The sequence below is a fragment of the Ostrea edulis genome, chromosome 5 (genome assembly GCF_947568905.1).
Source record: "Ostrea edulis chromosome 5, xbOstEdul1.1, whole genome shotgun sequence".
NCBI lineage: Eukaryota > Metazoa > Mollusca > Bivalvia > Ostreida > Ostreidae > Ostrea > Ostrea edulis.
Window position 1 is genome coordinate 14,496,904 of NC_079168.1, and position 26,911 is coordinate 14,523,814.

General features: G+C 34.7%; 1 protein-coding gene across 1 annotated transcript; it reads left to right on the plus strand.

Moving 5' to 3' along the window:
• LOC125652227 (potassium channel subfamily K member 13-like) lies at positions 1 to 25,014 on the plus strand. Its single transcript, XM_048881253.2, has 3 exons — positions 1 to 1,074; positions 20,520 to 21,617; positions 23,733 to 25,014. The coding sequence occupies exons 1-2, from the start codon at positions 714 to 716 to the stop codon at positions 21,404 to 21,406; spliced, it is 1,248 nt and encodes a 415-aa protein (XP_048737210.1). The 5' UTR covers positions 1 to 713; the 3' UTR covers positions 21,407 to 21,617; positions 23,733 to 25,014.
• Positions 25,015 to 26,911: the final 1,897 nt, after the last annotated feature.

Here is a 26,911-nt window from a genome sequence, read left to right on the forward strand (position 1 = left end):
CCATGGTAATAAATACTGGTCTTTTGCGTACTGTCAGAAGGTAACCATTGGTCCATTACCGTGAGACGATGCAGAGAATCAAAGCGGCAGATAGACTATCGATAGAGTGTACTGCTGACTTGTAGTCTTGAAATGTCAGCTATATCACATAACACACCGTGGATCGACCATCAGTCTGTAGCAGCAGACAAACATTTCATTCAGTTAAAGACAACCATCACCGGAATATGAAATATATACCGTATTTTCGGACCATTGTGGATACGACAAACCGACCGGACCGGACAGCGCTATGAATAATTACAACAGTAGTAAAGAGAGATAAAAGCGATTTTCCACCCTTTCAGGAAAAGTGTCTTTTATTGTTCTGAATAGCCTCTGGAGCCGTCGTTACCTGACGTAGTCCTGTCAAATGATCGATACCCGGAGTGCAATTTTTAATACCCAATGATTTAGACCAATCGCACAGCTGTCGACAAATAAATACTACGAATAGTTTGACAACAATCAGCGACGATACTAATCATATATTTAGAATTCAACCTGTCAACAACTTTTTGTCGGTGTTTTATTTTTGTACTTCCTTATTCGGATTTCAGCGATGCCTTCACTTCGGGAAATATTTCAGATTCAGGTGATAACACACAATATTTCCCTTATTTTTATTTTCTAAAATGTAAGTAAGCTAGAATGCGCTTGGGACTCGTTTCTTGATGGTGGTGTGGAGTCAAGCCATGACGCGGCCTTCTCACTATGGTTGTTGTACGCTGCTTCATTTAAGGGAAGACAATGCCAGATTTATTCTTCTCTTTGTTGTTCTGTTGATGTACATGTTCGCGGGGGCATTTTTGTTCATGAGCTTGGAACAGGATAACGAACTCAAAGAAAAACAAGAATATCAAAGCTACCTGGAGGACTTCTATACCCGAAATCCTGGTGTCAACAAAACAGATTTAGAGGCACTTCTGACACGACACGGCGCGGCGGAAGCTGCCGGATATGTCGGGAACAAAAGGAGTCGTTGGGATTTTTCCGGGTCATTTTATTTCGTGGGAACAGTTATTTCTACAATAGGTATGTGCAATGTTATTCTTGTTCTTATAAAGTTTAATGGTATTATATTGCACTGATGGTCACAGAAGGTTGTTAACTTAGTGTGTACACGTGCAATGAAAATAGTATTTCATGTCAGGCAGAGAATAGTCTAACATATTCTGCAAGATGTGTTTTGCATACATGCATTTAATAAAACATTTTTCTACTTTGAAATTCATCGAAAGAAAACATAAAAAAGACTTTCCCCAAAGAATTAATTTGCCATAGGAATTAATATTGCTGACGAATTCTAGTATTATTTCTAATTATTTGATTACATAAATGTGCGCCTATTAGAAGCCTAAAATAGGTTTCCGGTAGTATTAAAGTAACCTATGAATTCAACAGAGAAGATAGTGCTTCGTCATGTCAATATGTGTTTTGTCTTCGAACTTTGGCAATGTCCACCACTTTCTTCCCGCGCGTAAGGCCACTACTTTCTTCCCGCGCGTAAGGCCACCACTTTCTTCCCGCGCGTAAGACCAATAAGATGTTATAATTGTTATATCAGTTGTTCATCATTCAAAAATAAAATCCATACTGTAATTATTCATTTTTAAAAAAAATCGATTTCTCTCAAAAATCGCCCTTATGTCCTGCTATCCCGTAATGATGTATAATTATCTCGTCAATTTGCATCAGATCTTTGGAGACACATTTCATCGTCAGCATAAAGTAATTTCCATCCCAATTCTCTACCACATCCCCTTTAATTTTATTTTTCAACTCTTAATGAAAAATCTATGCCACTACATTGAATGTTGTAATATTAATATCGCGAGATCCCCCTCCTCCTCGCAGATATGGCAAGTAATAAAATAAGAATGGGACATTTCTGAATTGGTTAGTCAAGCCTAAAGGATTATTCATAAATATGGCTAGCCCCTCGTGCTGACGTGCATATAGTCGATATAAGTTGAATAATTAATTATCCCCAAGTTTACTACATTTGCAAAATGACTGCATTCCGATTTATTGTCTGGTTAATCAATGCTGTTGTTAAAATATGATGGTGTAAATTTCACATCATTTTCAATCATCTGGTACTATGTTGATAGCAACAATAATTCCTCAAAATAACTTTAAAACTACCAGAAAACTTAAGCAGTGTAAAATCTATGAATGATAGAGTATATCTTTCGATTTATACTTTTCACAATTAATTACAAAGTTTTTATTACCGTTTTTTGTTCCATGAAACTCACGCTGGGTGTTGCTAATTTAAACAACATCAATGAATAGTAATGTATCTGGTTATGGCATTGGACACTTTGTTTGTGTTTGATCCGTTGTGAAAGCTCTGGACAAGAAAGTCTAATTAACGCATTGTTCTATCAATACTTGTTCACAAAGAACACGGGGTAGTATTGATCTACGATGCTCCAAGGCCAAAATCTGAATCAGAAAACTTCAATTTACACACATATTAAAGACAATATGTATCTGTATATCTTCTCTATGTTGTTTTCTGCAATATGAGAATAAATTGAATTGAATTGAATTGAGAAAACTTGAAAAGCGCTCCTCATAGGTCACATTTTCTATCTTTCTTCTACATCATACTCGCTTTACAATGACTTTGCAAATTTCTCTCCAGGGGAATATATCAAATCGTCTTAATGTTAGTCCGTCGATCGACCCCGCTCAGAGAATGTCTTGCGTCAATTAATTGACGTTAAGTGATATTGTGTGAAATTAGGTATTCTTTTTCCTAGTCTCGTATGAAAAGATTAAAAATTCACTCTGTCTTTCAACAAAACTAACATTTTTGAGTCGTCTTCTATAGTCGCTCTTCGTATGACCAGAAATCAATAGACCATAATCCGTTCAACAGCTCCCCGTGTCAAGATAAGGGGGTCTTAAAGAGTAATTGCGTCCTCGTGACGCTTAGAGCATATGCTTCGTTTGGGAAATAAGTATAAATGCAGGACAATCTAGGCGACTTGAGTCGTGTGGTCAATGGTTCTAGCAATCCTTATTGCCTCGGCTTAAGGGTGTATTTGAAAAGTTTTTATACTCCTATTCAAAATCAGTTTCCCGGAGCACATGTTGTTTTCACATGGAGAGAATTTTCCCCAAACAAATCGTGTATATCTATTAACATTTATTACATTTAATCTACAGTTACTGATCATAATTACAAATCTGAAAATAATTCTTTTTCTTCCTTGATATAAGCTATAATCTTTCCTTCCTTTCTTTATATATAATCTTTCCTTCCTTCCTTTCTTTATATATATATATATATATATATATATATATATATATATATATATATATATATATATATATTCCGTTATCTAACTTTTAAAATGACAGGCCTTTTTATGAATACAGTCATTACACAATCTTCCTGGACCGACATCAATACCAAACATTTATTCCATTTAATCTACAGTTACTGACTGATCATAATTACAATATAATCTTTCCTTCCTTTATATATATATATATATATTCCTTTATCTAACTTTAAAATGACAGATCTTTTCTATGATTACAGTCATTGCGCAATCTTCCTGGACCGACATCAATACCAAACACAGATTTGTACCCGTACGAAATTATTATCAGGCTCAGAGCCTAACAATGAAACAAACAACAAAAAATTCAATTTAGTGAACAAAGCTTTTGTTTGTTTTACGTCCTGTCAGAAAGTTATCACTCATATTGAGTTACAGGTGAAGTACCACAAATTTAGACCTATGATTAGCGGCCCTATCAGTGAGGGTTCTGGGTTCTCTAACATATCATTAAGGTGGCTCACTACACCCAGAAATAGTTTCTCAAATCAGTACGAATTGATTTAATTATAAAAGATATGATGATATACAATTAGTATATATGTCAAAAAGGAATATATATATATATACAAATTTGGATAAAAACATGATTTTCAATAAAATCATTTCAACACATATGAACAAAAGACTCTGGGGGATTTGAACTCGAGATCTGCGGTTCACCAGCCCAATGCTTTAACCACTGAGCTACGATGATAGACAAACAAATCAATCGATACAAATAATTTCACACAACATTTAAATCGTCATCTTGTGACGTGATGTCATACAGAGTATAAGCTTTAGTGTAGTGAGCTATATTAAGATCATATCTGAAAGACCTGTGAATACAGAGCGTTCAGCGAAGGAGGAATAACTACCTTACGTCTTTGACGCGGCCATGAAACGAGCGAGATCTCCCAGTTACGAAGCGAGATCTCCCCGTTTCGAGCGAGATCTCCCATTTACGAGCGAGATCTCCCAGTTACGAAGCGAATAAAGCACTTGTGATAAAAATTCATCAGTCAAAATATTGATTAAAGAAATAGTAGACTTAATTCTATCGAAAATGTTGCATATATGAATTATTTATTAAACTCAAAATGTTTTTATAGCAAAGTCTCCGATAAAGATGAATTCAGGTGTAAAGTTGCAGTGTTTTCCTACAATTTTTGTGCAACATAAATTGAAAAAAATACATTCATTAAGTTTAGCTGCCCACTTTGCTAGAGCAACTAACTTGTAAGTAATAACTACCGATGTTTAGAAAACTTGTTTTCAAATATAAATGTCAAATCGGTTGTTTACCTGTATTTTAATTGTGTACACGTGTGCTATAAGACATACGTCCTCAACAATAGAATTCATACACACGTATATATATATATATATATATATATATATATATATATATATATATATATATCAACAAAAACAACTATTTGGTCCAGAAATCACTTCGTGACGTGTGTCGCTTTTTAAATGTCTTCCAAAACAAAAATTCAGGCTTTTTGCTGACAAAAAAGTGAATTGATCAAAACTACACACATGTAAAAAAGGGTGAACTTGCCTGTACATCGCTATGTTTGGTTTACATGAGTATCGATCTCGTAATGCAGACGAATGATCTTTTGTTGAATTTTGAATATTCAATCAATCATAAATTTGGTTTTAACATATTGATTAATTTTCATGATTATGAAATTATCAATTTTATCGTTTTATTAGCAAAACAGGAAGTGACAAAGCAGTAGGCAAGATCACGAAATAGCCATGCATTATACATTTTTAAACAGCTGTGTTAAGGCAACTTACAACTTTTAATCAGGTTGAAGACGTGAAACCCGTGTAGTCTCAATAAATATCGCAATTCAAACCCATATATTCATTTTCCTTGTGGAAGTTTGATATGAATCCCTATTTTGAAAATCGGTATATTGTATAATATTGAAAGCGGCATTTCTTTCAGCTCAGCAATAATCGTAGTAGAATTCATGATATGAATCAGGTTTAGTGCACAAATAAGGAAGGCTGTGTCCTAAACCTCTCATCTGAAATTTTCAGTCACCTTGACTTTGAAGTGAATGATTTTGAAAGTCATCAGACACTAATACCTCATTTAAACAAATATTCATACTGAAGTGATGTAGATTCATGAAATTAAGAGGCAATACCGAATTTCCTTCACCATATATCAAGCAACTTCTAAATTATTTAGAATTAAAATGGACATAAGATATGATCCATTCTAGATAAGTAGGGTAAACTATGAAATTTTATACAATGATTGAGCTATCTTAAAAGTAGCTAAATAATCGTATTTACTTTAAAATTCCAATGATTGTTTTATTATACGATTGAAAAATTTAAAATCTTGTCGGCAATATCAGAGAGTATTATTTTTCTTCTACAACAGCGAAAACTCATGTTGCTACAGAGAGATTGTGCACGGAAGCCAAATTCAGTCATTCCTGTAATTTGCATGTTAAAAAATTTACGGCTAGTTTTCAAATGTTCCTTTGCCGAGTTGCACTAAACTGTGACGCAAATGGTGGCGACCTGTCACACAAATACCGGTATAATCTGTCAGTATACTGCTGTGATTGTAATGTTTAGTCAGATTTCACTAGTTGTAGTTTTGCGGCACTGCATGACTCAGTGTCTTGTTCGATACCGCGCTCGAACGTTCTGCGATGCATCCATGCCATAGCAAACGCAGCCTCTCGCCCAGTTTTCTTTGTCGTACTTCGTTGCAGATAGAACAAATCTACAGATATTATGCGACCCCAGATACATGAACTATCCTGCATCATTATGAGTCAAGGTATTTATTGTTTTTTCGGAGACAAAATAAGCATTAGAAGTCGAACCGAGGGATAAAAACTGAAATCACCGCTATCATTGATGGACATTTCTTTAAAACTGAAGGTATCCTGCTTTACAAATTCAACATTTAGATTTTTCATCATACAGAAATATATTTTTATCACATTTGGTACATACCATCCTTATAGAGCGGAGATTTAATTTCCTGGTTCCTACCCCTCCCTTCCCCTGGGGACTCTAGGGTGAGGCCAGAATATAAAAGAATGACGCATTCTTTAGGAATATTCATGTACATACTAGTAGTTATGATGACCATGGAGGATTTTGAAACTGAAAATCTTCTTGACTCATAGACTTTAAACAACTAACTGCATTATAATATTTGAAATCCACTTCCTCTGTGTCAGGGGTCTTGGTGCTATGGCAGGACTGAACAGACCATAAAGTGAAAATGGTGGAACACTTTCTTTACATTGAAACATTTTGTGAAGGAGGGGTTGCCGTTTACAAATTATGTGTCTTAAACCTGAACCAAGGTACGACAATTTGGCAACTACGATGTAGTTAATTTAAATAAAAAAAAATATATTTGCAAGGACCAACTCTTGGTCATGCCGACACATTGAACTTATTATGAAGCGTTGTTGTGACCCTGAATCAAGATCTCATTTGGTCTCTCCTCTAATTTCTATCAAATTCCTGAACTTTACGGAATGTACATTAAATAATTGTAATAATTACTAGCTGATTCAATGAAGTCCATCTCTGTGGAGTACGGCATGACGTCGCGCAGCAATAAATACAACAGATCAAATTATACAGAACTCGCAATACTGAAAACTATGTCTACATTAAAGTCCGCGCGGCATTAAATGCAATTTGTACATCATGTTGTCGTTTTAAGCAATACCAAGGGTATAATGCATCGAATCAACCCCCTTAAAAGCTTGGAATGACATATCACGCTCCTATTGATTTACCTTTACGGAGGTCTGCGTTCTGCTAAAAAAAATATATAATAATTCCGATTATAACACGATCTTATTCAGCAATTAAAGACTTCCCAGATTCAGGACCCAAACATAATAATGAATGATCCCCAATTTACAAATAGAACTTCCCGAACAAGTTTAGCTACGCTTTCACGTGTGTTTATTAGTCAATGAATAGTTGTAAGGTTTATATTCATTTCAAGATGAATTGATCGGATCCAATTTGTTCATCATGTAAAGGTTTGATACGAAGATATTGTTTGTTCATCAATAATTGAAGCTTGTAAACGTTAAATACAAAGATGTATTTTGATCATCTGTAATTGATTCATGTAAATATTCAATACTTATAGGTTATCGACTAAATATGGGGAAATATGCCCGCCTGAGGTCGTTGCTCATTAAAGCAGACCAAACTTTGCAGGTCTACTTCCGCGAAACAACATCGTGCGGACACATTTCATCATATTCATTCAATAAACTTTTTCTTGTAAACATATCTTTAAATTTTATGCACTTCTGATTTTAAAAGTACACAGTCGTTAGACGGAGTGTTTGCATTCATTGATATTTGTAAACATGTGTGATGTCACAACAATCGAATATTGTAAACATATGTGACGTCACAACTGAATTAAAGTAGTCCCCGGGCATTTACTGTGCGAGTTTTCATGGCTCAGTAAAAGTCCGGGTATTCTCGATATCAAAATATAGATTACTAAAAACGGATCATTTTCATTTAGTCTATTTGAATATTTTCCTCTGCATTGTGCTTCAATTTTATGTTGATAGAGATAACAATACTACGATATTCAATAAAATATTATAAAGAAGTTTCATCACACACGGACGGAATGACACCGGACCGGAAATCCGGTATATATCAGCATCTAAAACACTACTCTTGATGAACTGAAGACAGATACAATAAACCATAAACTTTAATCAATATCTACCTTCGCATAAAATAGCTATGAAACTGATAGTTCTAAAAATGAAATTGCATGATTTTTTTTTTATCACCATGCTTACAGCTCAAGTTTAATTTTCCCCCGTTTTATATAATAATCAAACGCTTCACATTACATCTACTTGATACTGAATAATACCCGTTTCATCATTACCGGCGGATCCAGAGGTACTGGAGAGTTGAGAGCGATCTAGAGGAGCAGAAGAAGAAGGCAGAATTCTTAAAGGTTCGGGAGCTAATCCAATTGATTGAGGAGCGGAGAAAATGCACCATCATTGAAAGTTCGGTTGCAGTTGATTGAGGGGCGGAAAAAGAAGGCATCATCACTGAAGATTTGGGAGCGGATCCTAGGGATTGAGGAGCGGAAAATAGAGGGCATCATCATTAAAGGTTCAGGATTGAGAAGCAGATAAAGAAGATACAATCACTGATGGTTCTGGAGCGATCCAAATGATTGAGAAGCGGAAATAGAAGTTACCATCATGAAGGTTCAGGAGAGGATCCAGAGGAAAACACCATCATTGAAAGTTTGTGGGTGGATCCTGAGGATTGAGGAGCGGAAAATAGAAGGCATTATTATTGAAGGTTTAAGAGCGAATCCAGAGGATGGAGAAGCGAAAAAAGAAGACATCATTATAAAGGTTTGTGAGCGGATCATGAGCATTAAAGAGCGAAAAAAGAAGGCACCACTGATGGTTCGAAAGCGGATCCAGATGTTTGAGAAGCGAGAAAAATATTCGTGACAGGCAAAATAAAATTTGGGTACAGGTTTTCTTACTAAACACGCCGCTTCCCTAAATCTCTCAAATTCAACAAGTCCATTGCTCAAGGGTACAATTCAAATTGTTGCATGTTTACCTGACTACCATGTGAACGATAAATAAGTGGGTGGGGCGAAACTATTCGTCCAATGCAATGCCGTTTAAGCCGGTTAGACGTTGTTCTGACGTCCTACGCTCCGCCCACTCTTAATCCCGAAGAAACGTCAAAATATAACATATAATGCCAAAAACTGTATATTCATAAGGGTGTTGCTAAAACGAAACGGAAGATGGAACGGAACGGAAAACGGAAAATATTGTATGCAATGTTATGAGGAGGTCAGCATTTTACAAAATAAAAGATTTATCATGAAAAAAGGAAACAGCAGAATGAGCGGGAAGTCATCCACAGAACCCACCGTTTCATATACTTCATACTAATGTATTTACCATGTAAAATATTTTTAACAAAGAGAAAAAAATTATCATACTGAAAAAGACTTGAATTTTCAAATTTTATATCCAATGAATAAAAGCCCCCCCCCTCCCCCGAAAACCACATTGTAAAAGATGAAATAATTTTTTCAACAATTTCTTAGCGCTCAGGGCCCTAGTAGTGAGGGTTCTTTGATGGCTGACGTCTCAATATGAGTGAAAAAGTTTTGACGACACTTATAAACAAACAATCAATCAATTTAGATAGTATTCAAGATATCGTACGGAATCCAAAGTGTTACAGACAGAAAAAACGGACGGACTCAAATTAATATCTCCCGGTTTCGTTGAAGTGAGCGATAATTAATGGACGCGAAAAATCTTAATCACCAGGAGCTATATACTTAGGGTTGTAATAAGAGGTACTCGGCAATTTATTTCAGAGAGACTTACTCAATGTTTATAATTCAGTGAATGTAAAGCGAGAACATTCTGCGATCCGTACTCAGTCCGTAGATTTGTGTCATATACAGTATACGAGCTGTAGTTGAAACCAGGGAAAGACATTGTTAAGAAAGGATAGCAAATGGATACTATTCAATACTTCATTACAAAAACGTATCCAATATCTAACACTTACAGGTTTCCACAGCCCTTCGTAAGAAAGTTGATTGTCTCTTTAGAAAAACAGATGATAAGCAATGACAAAGAGCATGAATGTATCATTGTTATATCTGCCTTAGTTTTTTTTAATGCAGTCAGTGTGTATGCAAATCTCGGTTGAAATTGATTAGGAAGAGGTTGTACCTATTCCTTTCGTATCAGTTGATAAAACGCGTTCATATAAGACAACATTTTGTAACCCCCTCCCCCACCCCCGAAATCAGAAAAAACAGTAATCACGAATGGAACTGGTATTGATGTAAAAATCTTCAAAAACGTTATTAAACATATTGGGAATTGATTATATGATACTTAACTTTTAATTAGGTGGAAATTTTTTAAACTGCAATTACTGTGAATCATGGAATGTTTACTGCTTCTCATGGATTTTTATTGTAAATTAAACACAATGGATTTCAACGGCTGTTACCAAATGGTTGAATATCGACTGATGTTTCTAATTTGTGTAGCATCTCCTATTATATATGGAGGAAATCGTAAATCCATACAGGCATGTTGAACAAGCGATACGCTTACAATAACCCGCTCTAAATTGTTAGATATACAATACACTTACAATGCCGTATGTTGTGACAAAATTATGTAGTTCCTATTTTGGAAGATTGACTGACTGTTAATTTAATCAATGGTAACTACGAACAGTATATGTAGTCGTATACACATTGTGTTACAAATCATACAGCGTACTCACAGATCACACTAAATGGATTCATGTCATATTTCAGACAAATTAGACACTATATGTACATGCGTTTTCTTCCGTTATGAAAATTATAGAATCACATTGCTCTTTTTTTTGCTTACAGTTGTAACTTTTAACGCTAAAATGGAATTTGGGGAACTTGGCATATACATTTGATGGAATCAACGGTGTAATAAAATGTCACTGTATTCATTGATATGAAAAGAATTAAAGTAACTTATTGACGTTTGGTTCCAGTGGGGCAAACTCAGAAACCCGAAATATTTTCTTTATTAAGTAAGTCTTCAATACCAAAAGTAACAGGGTGTAGAATGCTACATGATATTTTAGACTTAGTATCCTTCTGGGGGCAATTTTTGATGTACTATCATATATTTCTTTAAAAGAAAAGAAAATTAAGAAAATTATTCTCTCTTTCTATATGATCCGATATCCTCACTTTCATAAGGACATTATTACACCAGTTCTGTCGTATGGAAAAGTAAGAATATTCCTAGAAGCACTTGAAATATGACAAAAATAACAAAATTCTAAAATAACAAAGCTAAGTCTGTTTTGCAAAAAAGACAGAAATATGTTGCAAATTAGGTCAATTAATATTATAAATCACTAGTAGAGATACTAATATCGGCTCTAATGAAATTTTAAGGTCCTTTGGTATGAAAAGATTGTGACTTTAACACCAAAACAAGAACCACGATACCCATCGTCTTTTGTGTCAAAACATGCATTGGTACATATTCTATAGATGTTGGATATAAAACAACACTACACAACACGTCCATTGAATATGAGAAGGATTCATCCTTAAGCATAAAAATGAACGTAGTGATGTTTCAGTTTTAAATTTGTATCGATTTTAAGCAACTTGTGTCGAAAATGACCTGCTTCTTGAGCAAATTTTTTGACATGTATTCAGGGTTTTTTACTAAGTGGTTACGCCGTCAAACTGCTTTTAATGTTTTTAAAAGCAAGTGTTTGATCTGCAAATGCAACTCAATACATTAAACTATACGCTGGTCTGTGTATGCTGTTGTGCAAGAACAGAAATCTAGTAAATATTGCACAGAGTAGTGTTGAAGACAAGAATATCTCGAGTTTCGTAAGATTAACAATGCATACGTATGGAGGAGGTTTGACACACTACATTCTTGCACGTAATTATATTTTTATATCAAACAGCCTTTGTAATGTACAAATTTTGAATTCCACAAGTCTTAATAAGATCAACTTTCTTAAACTGCAATCAAAATTTAGTATCTAAACTTTCTGCCTCTATGATTTAAAAAATGATATACAGAGCTTTGTTCCGAAATATCGACAAATTTTGTCCACCTTGTAAAACACTTAAATCATCGCACGTTCGTATCTATGAGGCTATACGACATGTCAAACATTATTTCACCTGTTTAACCCGGATTATTTGGTTGGGATTCCTATCATGCGCGTGGGGCTATATGCGCATAGCCAGACGGTGAGAAATGATACCAGTATTAAAAGAACAGACCATACATTTGAAGAACGAAGGAAGAAAAAAGTTGAGATAGGATAATTAACTGGATAAGATTCATCTGTACATGTTCACTGAATGCTTCACTATTTGAATCGACTATGATACGCATGCGCAGGAGTTCCCACCACGAGGCGCAAATGTATCTATGGGTTCCCACTATATTTACGTATCAATAATCTTCTCACAGTTTTCATTTACATGCAAATGCTAATGAAGGAAAAACTAATAACTTTTAAAACTAATTCAGCTACATCAAAGTAATTCTGTATACTTTGGAGAAAAAAAAAAAAAACCCCAGATGAACATCGGAGCATACAGCATTAAAAATTTCCTAGAAATGTAAAGTTTAAGTCAGTGCTTTAATGAAGGATATTTAACATTCCCTCCATTTGATGTTTTCTACAGACATATTGTACATATGAATCAGACGGGCACTAACGAGATATATCCCCGCGAAAAATATCTAAACTGGGTCAAATTTAACACATTGCAACACATCACATGCCGGTCTATAATCCTTTGTAATTCCTGTGAACAAGCCCTTTTATCAAGATTCCTTATCTGGCCCAAGGCCCATATGCAACATCTGTGTGGAAATGCCAGTATATGCCCAGCCTACAGTACTCTGATCCTTTCACGTTGACATGGGGTGTATAAATAACAGCAACCGACCGGTTGAAAATCTCGGCCTTTAAACTGTTGAGTATCTATGCATATATTTAACATATTTAGAATACAACCAATAATTTCAAAACAATTTAGTCACATCGGATGAAAATAAAATTGGAGTTATACACATCTTTTATTCAACGTCAATAAAATAAAATTCATTTTACACTGTATTTTTAATGCCTTTTCAAATAATAAAAAAAACCTCCGAACTCAGAGACACCGACCACTAAGACGTGCTGGTCCGCAGGTGTATTCTCCATCAATATATCAAGCCTTGCCTTATAGCAATAAAATTCAAAGCCTTACAATAACCTGAAATTATTGCTCTGATGAGAGCCACAATCCCCGGCGTTGTTCCTTTTTGGGTGAGGGAAGAAGCCCCATTAGGTGACAACGGAATCGAGATCGGATACCATGGTTCTCTATTTTCAATAAAACTTACAAACAGACAACTTCAATGATAACCTACATGTAAGTGAACATCATGAATTACTCCTCGGAGGACGGACTTGGCGAGACATTTCATTTAGCTTCTTTTGGCACATTGATCCAGTTCTCGTTGAATATATGAATTGTTGCTACGAAAATAATGAATTCTCCACCGTAATTAAACCCAATATATCGTATTATGCCACTTTCTAATGTTACTTGGCGCTCGAGTATGTACTAATTATTTAAGTTAGGTACTATTCCTCAGAGAATTCTCATTTACCAAGGCTACGGTTGAATATTTAAATACTGTGTTATCCAGTCAAGGAACGTACGCATGTACGCTTAGTTTGAATGATCACAAGTTCTATCTGTATACCAGAACAAGGCGATGATTCACGGAGAAGTAAAAATTACAAAAAATGTTATTAAACATTTATAAAAGCGAAGTTTTAATGACATTTTCATGTTATTTTTGCACTTCATCAATCAAACCTTTCAGCATCTCAAAACGTTGTCTTTGATCTATTCAATCTTTAAACCATGCAATTTCAAAGGCATGTTTTGTAAATTAAAGACTCAATGAAGACAGGCTTGCTGGGTCAGCGTTCCTTTGGCGGTTAACCTTTGTCGTAACTTCCGGAGAGAAGAGCTGACATCCACGATAAAACGACTCATCCCATTCAATTTTCATACTGTTTACAGATTGCGAATGTGAGCTTGTATATTTTGTTTCCATCAAGGTCTACTGTCTGTTTTGTAAAATGAGTACATAGTACTGTTACTAGAGGGTTACAATTTAGAGAATTCGAAAGCTAACTATAACATTCCCCAGAGCCTATAGCCGGAATGCCGTTGCTTTGGTACATGATGTTGGGATGTTTCTTTTCAAGGGTTTTCATTGCACTGACATGCATGCTTTATCTGAACTAACTGGATTTTGAAAGACAATCCAAAAGAAATGCTATTTTTGCAAAAGGAATGCCTAATTAATGTGTTTCCATTAGTGAAAAATATTCAAGTTCTTTTTATCTATTGCAGTATGTTTAACAGTATTGCGAATCAATATAAATAATATATATGATAGATAAAAAGATGACATACGGTATAACGCTTGTGGTATGTTGCATTGTTTTTTTTAGCGTGTTGCATGTAATGACATTTTAATTATAAATGATTTTTTGTTTACAATCGAGCAAGAATCCTTAATATAGAAGCACTGTAACCCCATTCAAATATGAGTCATTTCGATATAGTTACATTTCCGATCGCGATGTTTCTGCCTTTCATGTTGTCATAAATTGTAAAGATAGCCATTTCCTCATGAAAATTTAAACAAGTAAGCTTTATCAATAACGAATTGTCATATAACTTTTTATCATCATTTGCAGAATTTTCTCAGAAACAAATTTATTCTAAAATGGGATTTCTACGTGCGATAGAAGCAGAGAACACTGACACAATATTTCGGCAGTCGGAAAGTTTTTAACTGAAAAAAAAGTCCCCTGTGTCAATGTTCTCTGCTCATATCGCAAGTATAACTCCCGTTTTAGTATATATTTGTTTCTGAGAAAATTCTTCAGATGATGATATAAATTATACGATAATTTGTTATTGATAAAGGTGTTACTTACTCGTTTGAATTTTCCCTTGTGTTGACTTTCGTCGCCATTTTTCGCGTAATTGATTATGTCAAAGTCACGTGACTGTGTTAGCGCTTTATGTCGTCGTGAAGCACTGCAGTTGATATCCTCATACTTTTTCAAAACAAAAAAAACAAAAAAATTAAAAAATTATAAAATTTATATCTTCCACGCGACATTAGAAATTAATTCTAAATATGTAACAATTTGTGTAAATATACCAGATATACGGAATCATATTTGTGTGCATGTTGGCGTGTGGAAAGGTTCGAGACTTGTAATTTTTGCACGAGAACTTACCTGGATTATGAGAATGTGGTACACCAATGAATTGGTAAAAGTGGACATGTCCACAGGTTGTTTATTACGAGTATTTCCTTTGCAAACCATACATGTAGTGTTTAATTATCATCAATCAATAAATTGCATACCCTCATGTTTTCGAAATTTCCACGTTTACATTAACAGAAACTAATAGTTTGATATCTGATAGTCCAATCATTGTAGAAATCCATATCTATCTATCTATCTGTCTATCTATATGTATTTGTTTCTATCTCTCTACCTACCTACCGGTCGGTCTGTCTGTCTGTCCGTCTGTTTGTGAGAAATTTACTGTATATGGATGTCCGCTTCTGCCTCAGCCAGGGATTCAAATATCGATCTGCGAAACCAAACCTGCTAGCAGCATGTGACCATTACACTAAATCGATCGACAATCCAGACAAGTTATCAGAAGAAATATTCAATGTAAAGCATAGAGAAATTCACTATGCATGGATATATGTATATCACAAATCGTATTTTCCTCTATGAACCAACCAATTTCATCGCGCGACACAATCCGTTCACATTGACTATGAACGGATTATGAACTTGCTTAAAGCAAGCGACTGAGAGAGCGTAATGATTTGAAAAAAATAGGACAACTGTTACAAAGATATCGCAAGTCACACCTTTGGATTAAGATTGTAAACTTACGTGGATTATCATCTTAATCTTGCGGTCTCCTACCTCCAAAATACAGTGCACCTTGCAATGTTGATAAAAGGCAGGGTGAGACGAAATGTGACGTCATGTCTATGTGTTGAGGTACGTCACAATAACTACTGTGACAGAGGCTAGGGGTTCGTTTTATGCAACAAAATATAAGCAATGTAAACAAACGGTGTTTTTAGTAAATGAATATAAATATAAGAAATGAACATCACTTTTGAGCTGTTCATGGTCAATATGAACGGATTTGGATTTTAAGCAAATTCTCAGTGAATCGCTAGCGCGATTCACAAAATTTGCCTCAAATCCAAATCCGTTCATACTGACCATGAACAGCTCAAAAGTGATGTTCATTTCTTAAATACACTTCCACCCTCTTACATTTACGCCAAAATACCTGTAACTCATTTGCTCTCTCAATGACTGTGTAGCACGTGACACCGAGGCCAAAATTTCATCGTCATTGAGATTTGCCTAGATGGTCGAGCGGTCCAGTTGAGAGACATCTCTTAGATTAAAGAGACATCTCTCTTTTTTTAAAAGAGGTATTTCTTTAAAGTAAGAGATGTCTCTTTAAATCTAATAGATATCTTATTTCCCGAATAAATAGTAAAACAGATTTGCATACACACCAGTATCTTGTTCCTTTATTAGCTTTCCTCTAGAAGTAATTCGGTGCACCTGTTACGAAGACCCGGCTACCCAAGAGTTGATTTCCGCCGTTGGTCAGGTTCAATTTATATTGTATAGTGAAGTGGTCTCTTTATATCCGCTGTCAAGATCAACGTGCCTTCCGCAGGTAAATGGATTTTGTTATTTATAAGACACGATCGTGCGTTGCGTGCCACAGGTTAAGTACATCATCTTTCAGAGCGGACCATCTACGAGTCCTGTGTTAATTCTACTAAAGTCGTGGTCTAGTCTCGGGGTTGAGAGATATATTATTGCTGTGGTATTTGATAGGTTGTAGGATGTCACCACACTGCTCTGGGGATAGGATTTTCACGTCCTTGGTCAGACAGTGAAGTATGACCACACTAGCTTGGATTCGTAAATTCCCAAATTACCCGCTCTCTCTTCTCACAGTTTACATAATTTCTCACGTTATATCATATATACCTCTGATAATCGATGTTTCAAACTAAAGAGGATTTTCGTGGTCGTAACATGCTGAAGATTTTCGGAAGTGTTTCTCAGACAGGAGTTCTTACTAATGTGGAGATGACCAGACAGACGTGAATTGAGAGACAGTGCTTTCTTTCAACAGCTTTCTATGATTGGAGTATATTACTCTCTTCTCGTAGATGTACTAGTATATTGGGTATATCTTCATTTTGATTCTTTTGGAATTTTACTGCAGAATAACAATAAAAGTTTACGTACTGATTTGTATACATACATTGAAAGCGTGCATATTGACACTTTGAAATAAATATGAATCGTTTCGAACATTCGATAGTGTGTAATATCGAGTGAAAGGGTATTTTCTTGTGAAGAACAGATCATTTATCGATATTTGCGATATATTCGTTACCAGGATTGATTTTGCACATGCGCATGCCACTTGAAAAGTATATTGAAGATCATTAACAAATTGGACCATTTCGAATCGCATGTCGTCGAATGTAATACATTCATTATTTTCCGTGGAGCATAAAAAGTCCTTACCAATCTACGCTTTGCCTTCTATTTATCAAATGACTCGAATCTCGGTTTACTGCAGCTTTGCTTTGAAAGAAAACATACGAAACTCTTATTCGTAAAAATTCTTTCCAAGTCAAACTTGCCCGGTTTCTCATACATGTTTTAAACCATTTCCTGTCGGTGCCTTATTTAGATGAGTGGAAAAACATGTCAATCGGCTCGGCTCTAATGCTGTAGCTTCTAGTTAGTGAAAATTATATCAACACAATGCTCAAATTTTCAGGATATATACGTTTATGATATTTCTCAACCATCAAAATATATATAAAGACATTCCAATACTTATATCCCGATAGTCGACATGTTCACATTTTAGACCATTGCTGTAAATTGGATATTCGTAAATGAAGATTTGCTTTTACAGTTTGTCCAACATGGTTCACAATTGTTTGAATTTCCCCCTCATATAGAGACATTATACAATGCGACTGATGAAATGTTTTTAGTGTATAAAGAGACATCTTTTCATGTATAAATTATTTAATAATGACATTATGTAGAGGGTTGGGAAAATCTGACCAAAGAAGTATTGCTCTTTAAAATTGATGTCAATAGCAAACTGTCACAATTGTAGTGGGTAGTATAAATCAAACACTCCTTTTATTACGTGTTTACCTGCTGTGTGTCTGATGAAAACACGGAGGAAGAGAAACCAACGCGTGAGGTCAGGGGCCTCAAACCTCCGCCCACGTTTCCCAATATCTGCTACTGTTCTCATCCACATACACCCCCGAAACTCCTGCGTGTATTTTTGTGAAAATTTGAATGAAATCCAAGCTGTGTTTTTAAGGTAGTTTCACTCTCATGTGACTTATCAATATTAATGGTTGGAAGTGGAAAAACTGCAGTAATTACCATGTACTCAATATAGTTTAATTTAATCAATAACCAAAGAAAATGTACATGTATATGTTGCCACCCTTTTTTCTTTTTTTTTAGATGTCAGACATATAAAAACAGAAGTACAGGTCAACATAAGAAAATCACACATTTTTGTAAAACAGAATAATCAAAATAGATAAAAACTTGTTAAAATGACTAATATTTAATATCAACAGTTTAGAAAAACTGCTAATTTATAAATATGTATGAATTGATAGTGGATATTAGGGAAGTCATTGTATAATAGATACACAGTAGGGGAAATACCAGCATAGGTGTTACAGCCATTGACAACATTTTTAAGAGTATAAATAATTTATTATAAATAGAAAATATAAACTATTTCACTATGACTAGTTTACCAAATTCTTTAGTTTATCCAGCGAATAAAATTCCTCTGAAAGATATATTTCTATCATGCACAAAGTGTAATTTAATAAAGATTTTGAAAAAAAACCTTTAACATCACACGAGGATCGATGTACCTTAAAATAACTTTGTTTACAAATAACCACGCACAAACACACGCACAATCAGGAGCACAAAAACCCTTCTTGGTGGAGGTAATAATGATAGACACAGGAAAAAGGTTTTTGAGAAAAACGTGCACATACCCATGTGCGTTGGTAATACGTTGATTAAAGCTTTTTGCATAGAACAGAAATATTTTTAAAAATTTTTTAATGGTATGTTGATTAAAGGGGGTTTTTTTGTACAGAAGAGAAATATCTAAAGCTTTTTAAAGATAACTTTGTAATGACATGCATGATCTTTATGATTTTAATTTTGTATGGTTACAATACTAGATTGTCAATTATCATCAAAACTCTATTGCAGTGCCATAATATACATTACTCTTGCTTACAAATGAATCACGATGCAGTATAGAAAACCGTAATTAATTACCATTAAATTATACAAAAGTACTAACACGGTTATATCACAGAAAATTTAACTAGCTTTTGCACAACTTGGTCCAGTACCTTAAAAGCATGTGATAAAAGACGAATTTAAATGTATTTGGTTTAACAGCTGAGTTTCGCTAATGCAGGAGAATATCTTTAATGACTCCTCTTCTCGCCTAAATCGAAATCCATGATCTGCAGTATGTAGCAAATGGCCCAAAGCATTTTCTCCAAGCTTAACTATTGTTCATTTGGTCAGAAGGATAACATCTATGACAGCAAACAAATGACATTAAACACAATGCTTCTCGTCAACCACAGTCTACAAAAATATGCTGGTTCAATACAAGGCTTCTCCCCCGTGACTGCCCTGTGCGATAGCCCCGATAAAGAGTTTTTCATCTGTTGTACTATTTTAGCTTCTTTCTGCTACATCATATTCATGACATACATTTAGAAAAGAATTGTCCTGGAATCTGTTGTTTAAGCAGTCCTTTCCCGAACTGTTGTTGTCGCCGAGATATCTTGAAGCAATCGTCTGGATTTTACAATATGGAAATTTTCTGTGAGGTATCAAATTCTCATCACGTTTCTAAAGAAATAGATGGAATTCATGGTCATTAATTCTAAACAGTGTTTGATAATCCCTGCAATGATTCTGAAGAATCAACCATTCTATGCTTTTAATCTGTATTTTGCTCAGCCTATTTGATTTTTGTGGATTCCATAATATACTCAGTATTGAATACTGATTATGGATAAAAGACGTCTGTTTAGAAGCATTTTATATGCACTTTTATTTGCATATGTTGATTGAGAATTTATGCTTTTAAAGATTCTTACGTTTTGTATAAGGCAGTTTCCCTACAGTTCATATTTTGTGTATCTTTGTCTTTTGTGCATGTAACATACTACATGTATATATGTAAGGAGCTTTCTTTTGTAATGTTCATATGTTTCTTAACACAGTACAAAAATATACCTTCCATTCACATGTTACATAAATATGAAATATTCATTTTTTCAGGCTTCGGAATGACGACTCCTAGAACAGTCGCTGGAAAGGTTGTGTTGATCTTCTATGGATTCTTCGGTTGTGCGAGTGCTATTTTGTTTTTCAATCTGTTTCTCGAAAGGATTATTACGTTCCTCGCGTATATCCTTCGCTCTGTTCACGAATGCAAGATCAGGAGAAGGTCCGGTGGTGATGGATCCAGTGATTCTCGGGACAGGAGGTCTTCCCAAACATCAGAGGATGACCATCTGGACACGTGGAAGCCCTCTGTGTACTGGGTGATGCTTATCCTGTTATTGGGGGCAGTTGTTGTGGCCTGCTGCGCATCAGCTATGTACCAGCCAGTGGAAAACTGGACCTACTTTGATGCAATCTATTTCTGTTTTGTGACGTTTGCCACGATTGGTTTCGGTGATTTAGTCGTCAGTCAGAAAGCCGAATATGATAATGTACATATATACCGAATCGGGAATTTTATCTTCATTGTGATAGGGTGCTGTTGTATTTACAGTTTATTCAATGTGACATCCATAGTTATTAAGCAGTTTTTGAACTGGCTGATTCAAAAGATGAACTGTCGCTGCAGGCGTCGAGTGAAAAAGTCCACTGGACGTCGAAATGCAATAACACCAGGACACCTCCAACGACATTCGAACGGGTCAACTAAAGTCCATAGTGTGACTGTTGAACCAGACAGCGACTCTGAAGGACGAAGGAACTCTGACGAAATGATTTCCATGCGCGATTTTCTAAATGCAAATAAGATATCGCTAGCAATGATGCAAAAGCAATTGTGGGAAACATCCCAAAGAGGCGGCGTTTCTAATGGCGGTGGATTTCAGGGCCCAGTTGGTCCTTTGGCTATTCTAGACCGAAAGTTAGGGCAAGATGAAGTATGATTATCAACAATATGTACTATGACAATTTCATATCTTTCTGACAATCATGAAAATTTTTTGATTTGTCAAAAAAGGCACTCTGTGATAAAATTGTCCGAAAGAGGAAAAAGCAAGACAGCCTAAGACAATTGTATCTTGATCTTGTGTTCTTGTTCAACAACGACAGCATTGCAACATAAAGTTTATCTTCCAAACAAACGAATTTGTCGAGGTAAGCTATAGGAAAGCAGCTTTTAAGTAATGAAATGGTTTCAGACACTACAGTATATAAACATGTACATAGCTTTCTCTCGTGACAAACAGATTGCCTGTGAAGCTGTACAATTTAGTTATTGCAATAGCTCAATTCATTACTAATTCACTCATTTACTAATTTGCTCCGGTATATAAAACATCAGCTCTGCATTATTTGGTAAACATTGAGCTCATACCGAAATTACTTCGTAAATGTCAGGGATGAAAAGGAATAGAATTTATGGATCAGCAGGACTGGACTTTATTTACATGTTCTTTATTGCTGCGTGTTTATGCCAGAGCTTGGCAATGTAAAATTACGGTCCAAGTATTGATATCATTAGCCAGTTGCCTGCATCGTCCAGATGAGCATTCGGTCAATACTTTTTAATAGCGGTTGCAACATATATGGGTCAATTTGTCGATTTTACACCGCACGCATAATAGTACGTCATCCAACACAGGGGGAGCTTTGTCGGTTTGTTTGCGGGAGATAAACTAATAAACACGGAAACTATCAAAAACAAAACCGGTCAATGTTTCATTGAATGCAATTAATGCAGATAAATTCTGTTAGGAGCTGTAGAAGATGAATTAGACAGGATCATTATAAATAATCCCTTCGGATTTAGAATATGACCAAAGAAAACGAAAACGAGAAGAAGGAAAAACCCACAGTCGAACGTACAATGTATCTCCTCACACAGCGTCAATCTTTTGTGCAGCAGGTTCCAGCATTTAACTATTATTCTGAATTTGTTTAAGCAACACTTTCTAGTAAGAAATTTACGTACATCTGATATCAAGCTGAACTATCAGTATGTAGAAATAACTTGCTTTTAAAACAAAAATATTATTTGAATAAAAAGGAGACGGCAAAATGCAAATCCAGAATAGGAAGGATTTCAATCGAGCGTTCCTCTATCAGACCGGATTAGTTGCTCTCCAAACGGATCCCCCTTGCTTATATAATTTTTGGCGCGGAAAACGACCCAAAGTTGTAAGGAAATAAATGCGCTCAATCAAGAAAATCACATGTAATAGCCGTAATTTCTTCTGTCAAGTTTCTTTCCGTTACACAGAAACATGTCGACTTATTCTGCAAAATTAACGATTTTGGCTTTCTTGGAAAATGTCTTCAGTCGGTTAGAGTTCCATTACTGTGTTACATTATAATTACAACCGCTTTGACAAATGGCTGACATTTGGTGGGTTGACACTTAAGACAAATTGTTTTCATGTAATTTGAATTTTTCTTCAATTCAGAGAATTGCAATCATGAATTATGCAAAAGACATAGAATAAAAGTACGTGCGGGTGGCATTTGTACCTTTATATAGCAACGTCTTCTCGGTCCAGACGAGAAATATTTCTCTACAAAGTACATGAACCATGTGATTAATTTACTACATTACAGTCAGAATGAAAATGCTTGATTCACAAGGGTGTGAGCATTTGATATGGTTGAATGTGTTCTCAAGTTGTCCATTTCAAATGATATTAAAAAGTCCCCTTAACGAACGATATATCCGCACTTACTTTGACCATGATGCAAAGTTAATTCACTAAAAACAAGAGGGAAAATATCAAGCAGATTAAAATTCCGTTCACATAGTGCTTAACACTGGATAAAAATGTCGTTATCCGATACATAAAGCAACAAACTAATCTGTTTTTTAAGTTTATTAACGATTTTCTACACTCCGATACCCGGAACCGTCATTAAGCCATGACCATAGGTAGCGTGTTAAAGAATATTACAGCTGCAATTTTAATCATGTTATACGGTCATGCTTAGAGCAGGGTATGTTTGACTGTGGTAAATCGTAAGGAGTTGTCATGGAAACAAAACAAACAAAGATGTAGTCCGAGCACCTTTTGATGTCAATGTTAAGGGAGGTGAACATACAGAAATTATGTTAGATGTCCTCGCCGCTCTGTCGATTTTCGAATCTAATTTCATGAAAAGTATTTCAGAAGCGATATAGTTGGGCATACTAGTAATTAGCATTACATGCATGTACGCATAAGCACTCATCTGTACTTTCTCATATATCTTATATTTTAATTCACGTTTATTTTCATTTTTCAGGGCACTCGCCACAAATGGATTACCACCCCAGCTGATAGAAGAACATTGGGTTTATGTTTTGTCAGTTGTTTAAATCTGCTTCATTCTGAAGATAAACTATTGTTATTTTTGTACTATTTTATAAAGAAGATAATATTGCTGCAAATGGATGTGTAATAGTGTATACGTACAGTGCATTGTATTTGAAAGTGAATACAGTTTTAAAGGTGTGCAGTTAAAAATATGTATGGTGATGAATGATTAACGCATTATACGATCTATTGCTACTCACAAAATGGTGATTGTATTGGATTTTTAGTACGATTATTTTACATCGTTTTTCAAAGTATCTATTTAGATTTATTGAGTAAAATAAAAATAAAGATGTTGAAGTATAATTTGTTATAGTAATACATCTAGAACGTGTAAAATTACTTTTTTTTTTTATCGGAAGTTTTAACCGACCAGCTAACAATCAAAGTATTCTAGGTAAGACAAATTAGATCCGCGTATTTACATCTGACAAACACTTCATGACTTATTTCTGTATTCGAGTTCAATATGGTGAAAGACTTTTTGTACACTTTCTTTCGCTGAAGAGAACCTTCCTCACGTCAGTTCTCGCATGCACTAATCGTGATGTTTTCCTTTTACAGGATTGGGAAAAGATTTCTAGACTTTATTGAAAAACAGTGTATCCGTGTAATAATCATTTCCGTTTAAGGCTTAAGTAAGCCGAAATCGTTCTGAAAGCAAAATAAAACTCTATCGATTAAGTCACGTCAATAAACCAATATATTTTGACTTTATAATATAATCGTGTAGAATTCAAATCACGTTTTCGTTTAAAGAGCGATTAATTTGTTGTTTATAATTGTACAAAGTGCTTCCATGTGCTACTAAACACATAATTCTATATTACTAGTGTGTGAATATGTGGAGAATATGTGCTTGTATAATTATAGAATTATTTTTCTTTGATTTGTACGTTCCTGATTATTCATTAAACTTCATTATAATAGGAATCTATATACATAAAGCAATGGACGCTTAAATAAACATATCTGCCCCAAGTGAAGAAATATTTGATATGAAGTACAGAAAAATTCACTTATTTTAACACCTCTTCAGTCCTTGTACGGAGTTGAACTCATGACCCGCGAAACCCATGTGATCAACGCGCTAGACCGCTCGACCACCAAGGAAGCTTTCAATGACAATGGAATACTCGCCACGCTGTCACACTAAACGGTCGCTGGGAATGAAAATTTAATACAGTTAGGCCCTATTTACCGAAAATAAAGAGAATCATACAAGATGCACATTTATCATATAAATCACCGACATACCAATGAACTCTCACAACTGTAAATATACGTAACTGCCCTAAGTGAAGAGATATTCAATACAATTATTATTATATGTTTAATATACATAATAACAACCACCATACCAGAGGGTTATGTATATGCAAGCTTTATATATATATATATATATATATATATATATATATATATATATATATATATATAATCCAAATAGAAAGAGTTGATATCACACAGTCAAAATAATTCAATAAAAAAATCAGGAAAATATACAGTTCCAAAATGTATTTAAATCACTAATAAATATAAATATATATAAATATATATATATAAATATAAATATATTTTGGAACTGTATATTTTCCTGATTTTTTTATTGAATTATATATATATAAAATCCAAAATAAAAGTAAATATCCACACAAGTAATAGGGTAATACAGAAAATCAGAACGGCGAAAATAACTCAACTGGTTTCATTTCTAATCTTCTGGAGAATATTGAAAATAAAACCGGTTGAGTTATTTTCAGCGTTCTGATTTTTTATACTTTTTATACTATCTCCCTCATGCATAGCTCGTATCCTTGGACGAATTTGGCTCCACTTTTTTGGCACGCTGTTTTTGGCTATATTTAGGTCTAAAACTTCATATTTATTTCGGATTTCAAACATTTCGGTTGATCATCACTGAAGAGACATTATTTGTCGAAATGCGTATCTGGTGCATCAAAATTCGTACCGTATAAGTTTTACACACACACACACACACACACACATATATATATATATATATATATATATATATATATATATATATTTAATGTCTGCAGTTGGTATTTTGAAAGTAAAATGCTTTTATAAGATGTGAAATACCCTCATGCATTGGAATTTCAATTCACATTGTACCGCGGCCCGACTCATTCACGTTACATTTCGTGGTAAATCATGTCGATTCTCATTTGATACCTATGATATGTGAAACAGTCTTGAGTGTTATTTGGAGATGGTCTGACTCATCTATATAGGTATCACATGAGAGTCGAAATGATTAACATTATGTTTGGTCAGTGAAACAGGAGTCAAACTCTTTTGATGTATTAGTAATTTTGCATTGTTATATTCATTTACATTGATTGCCGATTTGCATGACTTTGGTCAAATAAAATGTCTTTCACACGAACAGTCTCCTCGTTGTTGATATAGATTGTAAGTAGTATCGATATTTTCCCCTCTCTTTTCCTTTAACGTTATATCAAGTAGAAATATAAATTGCCGAGAAAAAAGTCTCTCTGGCAAAAATATTCTTATGAATTCATCCTAAATTCATCTGTAAGAAAAGCCTGAACGTTACCGTGGTTTTTTTAAAAAAAAATTTATACTCGTCGATTGCTTTTTTAGAATTTAAACCTTATTTCGGTGTCGGAATACGTTACACCTAAGAAAAATAAAAATAAAGTTGACTCACGAATACATTTTATTTTCCATTGGATCATTAACGGAAATATGAATTCACATTCAAATTAATTCTACTCGAGTAAGTGTTCTATCACATTTTTACAACCCCCAAGAGGAGTACAGTAAACGGTACATAATACGCCCGTGAGAAGGTTATACATAATACGTCCGTGAGAAGGTTATACGTAATACGCCTGCGAGAAGGTTATACGTAATACGTCCGTGAGAAGGTTATACGTAATACGCGCGTGATAAGGTTATACATAATACGCCCGCGAGAAGGTTATACGTAATACGCCCGTGAGAAGGTTATACATAATACACCCGTGAGAAGGTTATACATAATACGTCCGTGAGAAGGTTATACGTAATACGCCTGCGAGAAGGTTATACGTAATACGTCCGTGAGAAGGTTATACG

Coding starts and splice junctions, on each gene's coding strand:
- LOC125652227 (XM_048881253.2), top strand. CDS start 714: ATGGTGGTGTGGAGTCAAGCCATGACGCGGCCTTCTCACTATGGTTGT. Junction 1,075..20,519: donor AACAGTTATTTCTACAATAG/GTATGTGCAATG, acceptor TCATTTTTTCAG/GCTTCGGAATGACGACTCCT.